This window comes from Epinephelus fuscoguttatus, linkage group LG4, assembly GCF_011397635.1.
Source record: "Epinephelus fuscoguttatus linkage group LG4, E.fuscoguttatus.final_Chr_v1".
NCBI classification, from domain to species: Eukaryota; Metazoa; Chordata; class Actinopteri; order Perciformes; family Serranidae; genus Epinephelus; species Epinephelus fuscoguttatus.
In genome coordinates, this window is record NC_064755.1 from 40,805,695 (window position 1) to 40,819,167 (window position 13,473).

A 13,473-nucleotide genomic window follows, 5' to 3' on the forward strand; every position below is an offset into this window, starting at 1 on the left:
TGTGTGTGTGTTGTAGCACATCGCAAATGGAAACGAAGGGGAGGTGGAACGTCTGCTGAGTGAAGGAGAGATCAACGAGGACGTCAGGATGTGTCATCCCCTCTGCTCCTGTGACCTTTGTGACCTCCAGCTGTCTGGGTCAGCACACACACACACTCACACACAAACACACAGGAAAGATAAACATCAATGAAGCCACTTTAAGAATCACGTTTTACTGGAAATGACACAAAGACGTCATGTTTTTGCCCAGAAAGTCCCTCTAGTTTTCTTTTCTTGTCTACTCGAGTTCATTTCCCCTTTTTTCCTTTTTTATGTTGCACCAGAGCTCATCGAATCAGGAACAAAAAGCTGTTTTGCGCTTTCACTTCCCCCTCACACCAATACACTCACACTCACACGCACGTAGTACACAGCTTTTAATTTGTGAAATTCAGAGCACTTTGTGCTGAACTTCTCGTGGCTGTAAAATGTTCAGAGTCATCTACGGTGGCCCAGAGGGGACATGAGTCAGATTTACAGATAATACTTGACATCACGTCGAGGAAACTGTGAGATAGGTGTGATTTTACAGCATTTTAAGATCATTTAAATTTTTTCTAAATCTTTAATAAGTTCCCTCAACCACTCATTCCTGTAGCTGAGATCAGTTTTCTGCCCCCTTGACTGAGCGATGCTCTCAAATTAAACTTTCCAACCATTAATTACTACTGTAAAGGCCCGAACATACTCGGGCGTACTATTAGCGGAGCAGACTTCGCGAGGAATGTCCGCAGTCATTCGGGCTTTCATAGTCGAGCGCACTTCCGCGTTGTAGCTTCTTGTAAAAATGTCCGTGAAAAATCCCCGCAATGTGAAAAATACATGCTGAGCAGTCACTGGTGCACGGAGCGGAGTCTGCGTGGTTGTAAAATCTGGGCTTTGCGTGCACAGGGCTTGCGGACGTCCGCTTTGAGTCCGCGCGGACCTCCGCGGAGTCCATTCTGCTTGAGTATGTTCGGGCCTTAAGGCAGTGATAGAAAGTATCTAAGTATGTTTATTCAAGTACTGTACTTACGTACAATTTAAAGGTACTTGTACCTTACTCGAGCATTTCCGTTTTCTCCTCCGTTATACTTCTACTCCACTACATCTCAGCGGGAAACATTGTGCTTTTGACTGCACTACATTTACTTAATGACTTTGCAGTTTCAGATTAATATTAAAGTGATAAAATAAAATTAATATTACGGATAAAGATAAAACGTGAAAAATGAGCTCCACATTTACCAGCTGCAACATTAAAGTGATCTAAAGTGAAACAGATTAATATATGGTAGTTCAACATGGCTGTCTCCATAGACGAGGACCCATTCCCTGTGTAGATATAAACGGCTGATTTTAAGGTAACGAAATCACAATGATTCTTATTTTCAGGTGATTATACAGTAAAGAAAACATACTTATTATTATTATATTCCATTTCTGCCCATATATCCCCCTGAATTATACACACTGGACTTTTAAGTAAAATGGTGAATGCAAGAATTTTCCTTGTGACAGAGTATTTCCACACTGTGGCATTTTTCTTAAGTGAAAGTTCTGAGCACTTCTTCCACCGCTGCTGTGACCTAACCTTGGTTGCTTACTTCCTGTTGTAGGCGGTTGAACGACCCATCCATCGTGACACCATTCTCTAGAGACGACAGAGGTTACACTCCGCTGCACGTCGCTGCCATCTGCGGTGAGCAGCTGTTAATGCACACACACACAACATCAGATTCTTTCAGGATAATTTTAACCATAATGTACGTGCATGTGTTTGTGTGTGCGGCAGGTCAGGCCCAGCTGATCGACCTGCTGGTGTCGAAAGGAGCGCCGGTCAACGCCACAGACTACCACGCCCTCACACCACTGCACCTGGCCTGCCAGCGGGGATACCAGGGAGTCACGGTGAAAACACACACTCCTGCAATACAGTATCTGACTGTGTGTGTGATCCATGATACAGCACTTCATTTACATTAAGAGAATGACTTGATGCAGCTGAAATCCATGAATTACAATACAGTTACTAAATTACAAAACAAAGAGATCTTAAGAAAGATAAATAAAGATATTTGCAGATTAATTAAGATTACAGTAACAGAAAACAAAGGCAACGATACCATGTAATACAAACAGAATACATTAAACTTAATCATTAATGTCGTCTCTGTCCTCCAGCTGCTGCTGCTGCACTACAAGGCCAACACGGACGCTCAGGACAACAACGGAAACACACCACTTCACCTCGCCTGCATGTATGGACACGAGGATGTGAGTCAAACAATCAAATTTTTAACTCGATGTTAAACAATTTTCAGCCCAGATCCTGTTTTATGTTACTATTTTATGACGAAGACTCTGTGTGTGTGTGTGTGTGTGTGTGTGTGTGTGTGTTCCATGTTTTTCTCCTCACTGACTTGGTCAATCCATGTGAAATTTGGCACAGTGGTAGAGGGTCATGGGAGGATGCCAATGAAGCAATATTACATCAATTGGCCAAATGGGGGCGCTATAGCAACCCATTGAAATTGCAAACTTTGAATGGGCATATCTCATGCCCCGTATGTCGTAGAGACATGAAACTTTGCACAGAGATGCCTCTCCTCATCAGGAACACATTTGCCTCAAGAACCCATAACTTTCTCTTATATAGATTTTCCGCCATTTTGAATTTTTTGAAAAACACTTCAAATGGATCTCTTCCTAGGAAGTTTGAGCGATCTGCATGAAACTGGGTGAACATAATCTGGGGACCAATATCTAAAGTTCCCTCTTGGCAAAACTTACTAAAACTGAGCTTCTATAAGGCAATGAATATTGCGGAGGGCGTGGCTCATCACATAAAGGTGTAGAACATCTCAAGGGTTTCACCCATCACCACGCAACTTTGTAGGCATATGACCACACATAATCTGAGGGGACCCCTCCATTATTGGCCCCATCAAACAAAATGGGGGCGCTAGAGAGCTCATTTCTTATCTAGGCCTAACCGCCATATGGATTTTTACTAAACTTGGTAGATATGTAGAACATGACGCCTCAAGGTGACTGGAGAAATTAACTCTAATTGGCAACTGGGTGGCGCTATAACAACAGAAAAATGCTTAAAAATGGCTAAAATGTGACCAATCGCTGTGGCTCCCCCTGTGGACCAATGTTGTTGTTTTTTCTAATTTTTGGGATGACTAAGTCATGGCATGGTATGCTGCTGCAACAAGGGCTAGCCGCACCTTTCCCATGTGAACTACCAGTGCACCCCACTTTTAAGTCAATACAACATATAAACACTTTAACTATCTGCCTTTCAACGTGCTACCCCAACTACTAATGTACAGTTTTAGCCCACTAACTATCCCACTATTGGCAATGGTACTACCGTACTTTCAATAAAGCAATCATACTATCAAATTCACAAACACTCTGTCTGAATACATTGCTCTTCTTAATCTGCAATTTGCTATGACCTGTATCCCAAACACACACCATGTGAAACTGTACGTGGGCAACTGTGCACTCAATGGGTATGGACTAGTTATTATTAATTATTTAGTTCAGAGGTTCCAAACCCTTTTTGCTAATCCGTCATCCAAGAGGAAGCTATGAAAACTGCAGACACAATGCAGGAAAAAAACACAAAATGCCCAGCGGCCAAAGCTTGTTCCAGAACAAGAGTTAATGTAAGATCAATCTGGAAATCCATCGGTTTAAAGAAAAAAAAAAAATGGTGTTTTTTTTTTTACTTCCTCTACAATGTAAATTGCAGAATGTGTCTTGAGAGATCAATGTGAGCTTGGCTTTCACTTTTCACTCTTTTTTTGTTTTTTGTAATTATTATCTTCCCCAGTAAGGTCTGAAAGCATTGGATTATGCCCTGTTTAGACGACGGTTTCTCTAAAAACAGAAAAGTCTGTCCTTTGCGTTTTAAAAAACTTCTGCGTTTATATGACGTTATTGAAATGATCCCCGTTCACACGGAGCCGCAAAATCTACTGGAAATGCTGTAGTATGCACGCCAGGCCAAAGGGTGGCAGTGTAAATTTGCAAAGCAACACCACAGCATGATGCCATGCGCCTTCCTCTACAACGCGGTGATTACAAACCAAAACAAAGAAGACACAATGGCGAAAGCACACACAGATAACTTTGTCTGGACGGACGACGAGGTGGAGTTGCTACAGTAACAGATCTACACTTCACTTAAAATCAACAGGGTGAGCAGCACAAACAGAGCTCGGCATTGCTGTTGTGAGGGTCGACTTTCTCACACATGCCTAGTGATTGGAACCGTAATGCGCATGTGCGAAAAGTCTCCTTTTTCAGAGGAACTGCATATTGCAAGTTTACATGACAACGGAGATGCTGCCGTTTCCAAAAAGTTGCTTTCTGGAACCCGTTTTCAAAACGTTGCGTTTTCAGGCACCCACCAAAACGCTGCTGTCCTGTAAACGATCGGCCAAAACGCGACTAAAGTTCACTGTTTTCAGCTGAAATCGTTGTCGTATAAACGGGACCTTAATCTTCAAATAGACATCATCAAAAAATAAAATATTTGCCAGTTGCAGATTTCTCAGTGAGAGGGTTTCCTGCCCCCCCCCCCCCTTTTTTTATTTATTTTTTTTTTATCTTATTTTTAACATCATCATCTCCACCAGGCATAAACCAAGAGGGGATCATTCCTTCAGTTCATTGTTTGTATCTGTTTGTCTGCAGCTAATCTCACATACTACAGGAACCATCAGCCTAATATTTTTGTGCACATTCATGATTGTATGCTTCAGGATCCCCTGTGGTTGCAGTGATTCATAATTGTTAAAAAAAACTGTTTTGCTGACTGTTTTATACTGTCACTGACTTCTCACTCCGCAAAGTTTTCCATTAACCAGTTCAGCTAAAAACAACAAGCCAAACCGTCTGTTGCAGATCCAAGTTAGGAACTTTACATGTTGACATGATGAAAAACTCAAAAACAATTTTTGCTATTTTCACCGCCATCTTAACTGAAAGGGAGTCAGGAGGGACATTTTACCAGGTGCAGCTGCTTCCTGGTGTGTTGTGTTTGCTGCATGGTGTCATACCACACCAGGAGCGTTTTTATTTTTTACTTTAATATACGAAGCAGTTAATCAAGAAATGCAGAATGTAATGGACATGTTAATGGATAATGAAGGTTGATAATAAATGGTGGTGGTCCCACTGTGTGCTGTGTGTCAGTGTGTGAAGGCGTTGGTGTACTACGACGTCCAAACTTGCCGCCTGGACCTGCAGAACGATAAAGGCGACACAGCGCTGCACATGGCGGCCCGCTGGGGCTACGAGGGAATCATCCAGGTGCTGCTGGAGAATGGAGCAAACACGGACATCCTCAACAAGAACAAAGACTCCCCGCTGCAGTGTGCTCTCAACTCCAAGGTCAGCAACACACACAGGGAATAAAATGTTCTGAGAATATTAGTGTTCAGTGTTGAGCCTCAAAAGGAGGCAGCAGGCAGGTTTTCACTCTGCAGGAGCTCCATACAGTTTAAGCTCTTAGAAACAGAAAGCTCATCTTAATATTCAGTATAATATATCGTTTTGAACAATTCTGGTTCTCTTTGCTGAGGCTGACTCAGGTGTGTTAAAATTACACGTTCAAGCTCCTCTGTCTGGATTTATTTCCAATTTTTTCCTGCACTCCTGCATTTTTTTCTGACTCTAAAGCAGTTTTACAGGTTTAACACTCAAAATGATGAATGTTGGAATCCACCAGTCTCTGTTAACAGCTCATAAAAACCTTAACACAGAAGAGACCAGTTAGAAAATGAACTGGCTCACGTGTTGGTGTGCAGCGACCTGAGGTTAAATCGATCTGTTCTCACATTGTCCTCTTCTCTCTGACCGGAAGTGTTTCCTTCTTTCTCCTGCTTTATTTGGTGTGGATGCTTCAGCAAATCCTCAACAAACTCCAGAGGATCAGAGGTCAGGTCTGCTGTCTCAGCAGCCTTGGTCCTACTGGAGTCGATGTTATTCCTGGGCTTAGAGGAGCGCTTCTTCATGTGTCTGCCACCATTTTTTCTGTCAGACATCTGTGTACTGACAGGTGCAGGTGTAACACGTGTCTCTCCTCTGTACTCAGCAAACTCTCGCCGGAGGTCAAAAAAGTCTCTCTGCTCTGCCTTCACCTTTTGTTGGGTGGGACAAACCGCTGAGTACTCACCTTCCACCTCCGACTGAGAGCATTCCTCAGCCTCCCACCTTTGGACTGACTGCATCAGGGCTTCAGTATCATGATAAGCCCTTTCCACAATCTCTGTGTGTTCTTTAGAGAGGACAAATGTCTCCCCCTGCTGCACTGTATAGCACCACTGCGGGTAAAAAAAACCCTCTTCAGATCATCCCTCAGCGTCTCCCTGTAGGAGCCAGCCACTGAGGGTGTACCTCTGGCCAAATTGGTTTTAGCCTCTTCCTCTGCCTGCCACCTGAAGAATGCCTGCATCACCTCAGTAACAAACTGAGATGAGCAGTCCCAGGAGTCACATAGCAGTTAGCAGTGAGCTCATAGGTCCAGGTTGATATTCACACACACACACACACACACACACACACACACACACACACACACACACAGGACTGAAGACATTTTACAAACAAAACTAGACAACCTGCTGCCCTGATCCCGTTTTGACTCAATTTCATCCTATGTTTTTGAACTGGAATGCTTATAAATGGAAGGTGAGCCTCGGCTCAATCTCTGTGAAGTTAACTGTCTATATATTCCATTGGTATTATTCAACTTATCAATGATATTCATACCAACTGGACCCATTTCCACTCTTTCAACTAACTGAGCAGAGCGTTAGGTGAAGCTCAGCTCACATCCCAGCTCCATCAGCTGATCTCAAGTAGCCCGATCAGCTGATGGATAGAGGGGAGTCTGTCTTCACTAGGGCTGTGGTCTCCTGGTCGACCAGTCGATTATTTGGTCGATATGTTCCCGTCCGACCAAATTCTCAGTGGTCGAATAATCGCCGTGTTCAGCAGCTCTCCAGGATTAATCCATTATTTCCTGCGGCGGGGGGACGGGCTAAGTTACCTGTGAAAATGGGGATGTTGTTGACAGAAAGTTGAATTTGCCCACCCTCACGCTCAGCGTCGCGGTGACGCAGACCTCCTGTCTGTTTCTGTAAGCTGAAACCATTTCACTCCGTGGAAACGAAGCTTGTATTTACTTGAACTAAAAGCAATTTCAAGGACTACCTTTAAATATTTGAAGTTAATCATTAAAGAATAAATCACCTGGAAAGCTGGTGCTGCTCCACTTAATTTAAAAGGTAATGTAGCGTCTGTCAGGACGTGTGGGAAGGATGATGCAGTTATTCGGCAAACCACCGTTTATTACGGAACAGTAGAGGTTACTGTTGGCTGTAACCACGCCAAAACAACCAACAAACAAAAACTTACATTAGCTGTAACTCAAACTGTGCACTCCTGCTCTCTCCTCCAGCTCGCTCATACGCACACCAGCACGCGTCACACACTCACACAGCCCTCATTCCCGTCACACTCGCACCCCGCACCTCTACCTATACTCATTCAATCCCAAACATGCCATTAACTCACAGAACATTGACATTATAACCGAACATTTATTGCAGGGTCGCTACAGTAACTTAGCCTACACAGAGCAGTGGAAATGTCCGTGTAGCTGCAGACGGGTGCGGCTGGATGACGGATGCGTACATGCTGATTCGGGTGCTATCAGAGCCGATCCGCGCATCACTATGGCTTAATGATCAACTCAGTCAATAAAAACAACCCGTCCTGTGTTAGGAGTGTATGTCGCTGACAGAAAGAAAGAAAGAAAGAAAGAAAGAAAGAAAAATTTAAAAAAAGATAGAAAAGCAGCATACACCTCACATATTTATTTCTCACAGTTGCGCACACGTTTGGCTGGCATGCAGAAGCACCGTCTGTGTGTCGAGGGTGCGAGCCGCAGCTTCAGCTGCTCAGGTAGAGAGGCTGTGTAGCCCGGTGTGTTTTTTCACTGATTCGGTTCTGCAGGTTCTCTGCTGGTACACTGGAGACAGGGATCAAGCCGTTTGTCTCACTCGGGATAGATTGTGCTTTTTTGGTTCATAGTTTTTGATTGACGTGCGATTTATTCGCGTTTAAAGGGAATTATTTTTACCGGAAATTACCGGATAACGGAAAGGTGGGCACAGTTATCTATATAAAATACACAGACTAACTAACTAACTGATTGACTAACTAAAAATAGCTTGCACCATTAGCTCCGGTAAGGGAAAGCAGCTGACCGGAATTCATGCACAAAAACACGTAAGTTGATCACTGTTAACTTCCATGTTTGAAAATAAGGTGAATAAATAAAGTTTGATTTCAACATAACTTTACAGCACTTAACACAGTCCTTCACCGCCTACTAGTGTTTTGGAGTTGTAACTATAGAGTGACACAGACACACCACCGCAGAAGTAAAAATAAATTGCAGATTTTTTTTTGCTCACGATTAATCGATTAGTTGAAGATTATGCGCGACTTTAGTCGACCAAGATTTTCTTTGGTTGACTACAGCCCTAGTGTTCACAACCAACTGGCAAATCTCAGTCAGGGCGCCCTATTTAAACTGCTTTAGCATGCCTGCCAATGGATGAGACTTGGTGAAAACTGACAATCTGTGAATGCAGAATTTTATATGTTGAAACTGGTGCATGAAACACTCAAAGTCTAACTCTTCAAACATAAGTTTGGAGGAATGGAGCTCTAAAAGGTTAATTAGTTAGGTCAAAATAGATTGAGAGATGCAACCATGCATTGCATCTTATCTTAGCTTCACAGTCTCAATGCTAACTTAACCACTAACTATTTTGGGTCATGACTATAAGTTTAATGCTAAAATAGATGGTTTTCACATAAAAAAAAAAAAAACACCTTAGCAAAAGAACACATTATTTTCTTTTTGTTTTCTAGCAAAAGCTCTGACCTCAAGAGGAAACTGAATCAGTAGAAGTACAGCCTGAGTTGAATCTTTACAGCTTTGACAACAAATGATAAGACAATAAGAGATAAGATGGCCAATTAATTAATTAATTAATTTATACAGTGGTATCAAATCAATTAAAATTAGCTTTTCCTGCATGGTTTCAGGAAGATGGGCGAACCGGAGTACCCGGAGAAAACTCGCACTACCTAAACAGTCAGCACACAAACTCACAAAGGCTCAGGACCGACAATCGAACCCTCGCCTGTGAGATCGCACTGCTGACTCCTCAGGTAGTCTTAAGAACTCAAGTCCTGCCCCACATGTTTCTTGCTCCAAAGTCACTGCCCTGCATAGACCAGTGGAGCAAAAGGTAACCTGGAGGTTACCTGAATGGAGGTAGGACTTGAGCTCTCTATTACATACATGTTGAAGGAAAAAGGGCTCACCCCAAACTATGTTTTCCTTCGACATGTATATTATATGTCACCTAAATGTGACTGGACCGTCTATGGCGTGCAGTGAAGGGCTGTGAGAGCCAGAAAAGGGTCTCTGATGTCAATGACTTCATTGCCCAAAACTTCCTGGGCAGCTTCAGCGACATTTTCTGATGTCCCACTGCCTTAGGAGACTAAGGCAGTGGGAGACACCACCTTGGGAGACGCCATTATCCAAACAAACTCAGAGGTTGCGTCTACTATCGCAGCAGCCTCGGTCCTACTGGAGCAGATCTTATTCCTGGGTCTTGCTCCAAAACAGCGCTCCGAGGAGCGCTTGAATGCAGGCTTCATCCTTTTAAGGATCTGTTTGCCTGCAGACATCTGTGTACTGACAGGTGCAGGTGTGTCTTCTCTATCAGCAAACTCTCGCCAGAGGTCAAAAAAGTCTCTCTTTTGTTGGGTGGGACAAATCCTCTGGCAAGACAATTCCATAGGGACAGCGGTCAGGTCTGCTGTCACAGCAGCCTTGGTCCTACTGGAGCCGATGTTATTCACTGCCAGCAACCTGTCGAATTCCTGCATCATCTCAGTAAGAAACTCAGATGAGCAGTCCCACTCTGAAGTAGACATGTCGTTTTGTTCTGGCTGTGTTTCCTTCTTACGGGAGTCCAGGCGACTGTGTCTCAGCACCTCTTGGGAAAAAATAATATTTTAAGTATGTATCTCTCCCCTACTTACTAACTCTCTATCAATGTCCTGTGATATCACAAAGGAAAAGTGACAGTGATGTCACAAACCCCACCCCCTTTGTGATGTCACAAAGTGCCCCCCACCCACCCACCCAACACACATACACACACACACACACACACACACGGAACATTGATGTCACTCAGAAGTGCTTTGAACTGGATACAGAATCTCATTCATTACAATCACAATTAATTGGGTGTGAATGCTGCAAGCATTCACAACCTATGTTCTTCTACTACCAAAATTCTTTATTTTTCTTCTTCTTCTTATTATTCTTCCGCCACGTTTTTCAACATCAGTTATCTTCAACATACTTCAACCGATTCAAACCATTCAAACTTCTTCAGATTCAGCTTCATGAGGACATTATCGGAAACTTTCAAATTTTTCCATAACCTTCATATTTTCCCGGGAATTCAACGTTAAAATTCCGACTTATATTAAAGCGGATGGAGCAAAAACGGTTGGACCGCTTCTAGTTCTACAAACTTCAACCGATTAAAACCGTTCAAACATGAAAACGTTCAGCTGAATTAGGACATTCACGGATGTATTCACTTTTTTCCTAAAATTCATACTTTCCGAGATATTTCCGATTTTTCCCAAATCCTTTTCCCATTGGGAATGCATTACGGAATCCTCAAAAATCTAAAAATTTCACCTTTGTTCAAACTCTGACTACCGCTTCATACTTTCAGCTAGAAATTCCATTCAAAATGGAAAATATTCATCATTTGCTGACATTTTACATATGATTCAACTTTTCAATACCATTCAAACTTTCAAAAATATTCAGCGTTTTCTGAAACTTGTTATAATGGAAGTCAATGAGAAAATCCTTCGAACTCACTCATCTTCACCCACACATCACGAATTCATACATTGACGTAGAAACTCCATTCCAACTCTCAAATGTTGACGCTGTTGTCGACTTTCAGGAACTAATTCAAATTTTCAATATTTCTTTTAGTTTTTCTACAAAGTCAGTTTAAAATCCATGAAGTTTTCAGCCCTTCTCAGACTTTATAATGGGTGTGTATTGCGTGAGCTAGAATGGGTGATGTCATCACTAGAGTGAAGAGCAGCTGAAAATTAATTAAGAAATTTTCTCTTCAACCCGCTCATACGGCCACAATTTTCACTGTACATACACAATTTATACCACAAAACATAGGAAAATTTGTCCTGGTCACAGAAATGTTGACATGGAATCTGTCATACGTACACATTTTTGCTGAGCGGCTCCAAAAAGGAGCGTTTTTTTCTCATTCACTCCCATGTAGTCTGAGGAGAAATTTCTGGAAACAGCTGAGGTGCAATACATTTGTAACTTCTGGTGACCCCATTTTGGACTCGAGAAATATAAAACTCGACACGTGCGTTCACAAGAAGTGGCTGTCTCTCACAATCACTTTATTTTCATGATGGGACCAACAGTTTGGGTATGGGAAGAACTTGTTCGAGGAGTTCAAACCCATTAAAAACAGCCTTTGCTCCTCTGCTCTCTCATGAGCTGTCTGTGTGCCCCTCAAGCGCAGGCAAGTCAGGAATCGCCATGACAACGGCTGCACACACACACACACACACACACAGCCCTCTACTCATACTTGAATTTTCTCTTCAACTCGCTCATACGGCCACAATTTTCACTGTACATACACAATTTATACCACAAAACGTAGGAAAATTTGTCCTGGTCACAGAAATGTTGACATGGAATCTGTCACACGTACACATTTTTGCTGAGCGGCTCCAAAGCGAAGGGAGCGCTGTTTTTTTTTCTCATTCACTCCAATGTAAACTCAGAGGAGAAATTTCTGGAAACAGCTGAGGTGCAACACATTTGTAACTCGCTCTGGTGACCCCATTTTGGACTTGAGAAATATAAAACACGACACGTACGTTCACGAGAAGTGGCTGTCTCTCACCATCACTTTATTTTCATTATTGGACCAACGGTTTGGGTGTACGAAGAATTTGTTTGAGGAGTTAAATCTCCTCTAAAAGAGCTCTCTTCTCTGTGTTCTGTCTGTCTCTCTCTGCTCTTCTGCCAGGTGCACCTAGTTTATTACCATGGCAACCGCTGTGCCACACAAACTCACAGAAACATGATGTGTGTGTGTGTCTACATGTTACATGCAGACATGACAGGGGCACAATCTCCATTTTAACCCTTTAGTTGCCAGAGTTATTTGAGGAAAATATTCATTTCAACATTTCAAAAGGCTTTCGCTTGAAAGTGGTGAGAGATAAAGGCATACTGTAAATGAGAAAACTATTCATCATGACCCAAAGTTTGTGATGGGAGTAAATTAACTCATCTAATTTGCATATTGTGGCGTCACTAGGCGGAGGCCATATTGGATTTCATAAATCTCAGTAAAACAGCATTTTGAACATGTTTACACAGTAGATTTATTTTGTTTTGTGCTGTTTTTGTCGTCTCATCCTCAAAATAAAGGAAGAGGAATCTGATGGCAGTAAATTAACTCATCTAATTTGCATATTGTGGCGTCACTAGGTGGCAGCCATATTGGATTTCATAAATCTCAGTCAAAGATTCAAATATTCAAATCATTCAAACTTTATTTTATAAAAGGCAGCTATTCAGTGTGGCGTCAGCTTTTCAACAAACTTTCAAACATTCAAATCATTCAAACTTTATTGTATTCAAGACAGCATTGCAGCGTGGCTTCAGCTCGCAGCATTCACACCCGCAGTTTCTTCAGAAATTGCTTCTCTAGTTACTTTATGAAATACTCAACTTTTGGGGGGAATTTTTTCCCCATTCAAATGGATGGCAGAATGTTCAAATTCATTTAAAGTTATTTCAACTCCTATCTCCTCATTCATACCTTCACATAGAAACTCCATTCAAACCTTGAAATGTCCCACATGTTGTGTACATTGTGGGTTCGATTCAACTTTCAAAACACAATTTAACTTTATTAAAAATTTAAACTTGTTTGAAGCTTGGTTAAAAACGCCCTTTTCAGGTTTTTCACATATGTGTGTATTGGACAGAATCTTCTGAGCGAGAGTGGAGGACTCAACTGTCAGAGTGCAGAGAGCTTCCTCAATATTTCTCTCCAACTCGCTGTCACGCCCACAATTTCTACTCTACATACATCATTTTTGGTCAAAGTGGAGTAAAACTTGTGCTTTTTCAAACACTGTTTCTTCAGAAGCAAACACACTTATACATTTGTCACATTGAGTCTGAAAGTTAGAGAAACTCCACTAACTGACGCTGTTGAGCTCAGTGTTAAGTGAGACCAG

The 13,473-nt window shown here is 42.2% G+C and overlaps 1 protein-coding gene across 2 annotated transcripts in view; it reads left to right on the top strand.

Moving 5' to 3' along the window:
• The window catches only part of ankrd27 (ankyrin repeat domain 27 (VPS9 domain)), a 61,300-nt gene that overhangs the window by 30,694 nt on the left and 17,133 nt on the right, over positions 1 to 13,473 (top strand). For both annotated transcript variants that reach the window (XM_049574683.1, XM_049574682.1), the window contains exons 13-17: positions 17 to 138; positions 1,641 to 1,723; positions 1,817 to 1,932; positions 2,206 to 2,298; positions 5,239 to 5,436. In XM_049574683.1, coding sequence (XP_049430640.1) covers positions 17 to 138; positions 1,641 to 1,723; positions 1,817 to 1,932; positions 2,206 to 2,298; positions 5,239 to 5,436 — 612 coding nt within the window. The remainder of the gene's footprint in view (positions 1 to 16; positions 139 to 1,640; positions 1,724 to 1,816; positions 1,933 to 2,205; positions 2,299 to 5,238; positions 5,437 to 13,473) is intronic.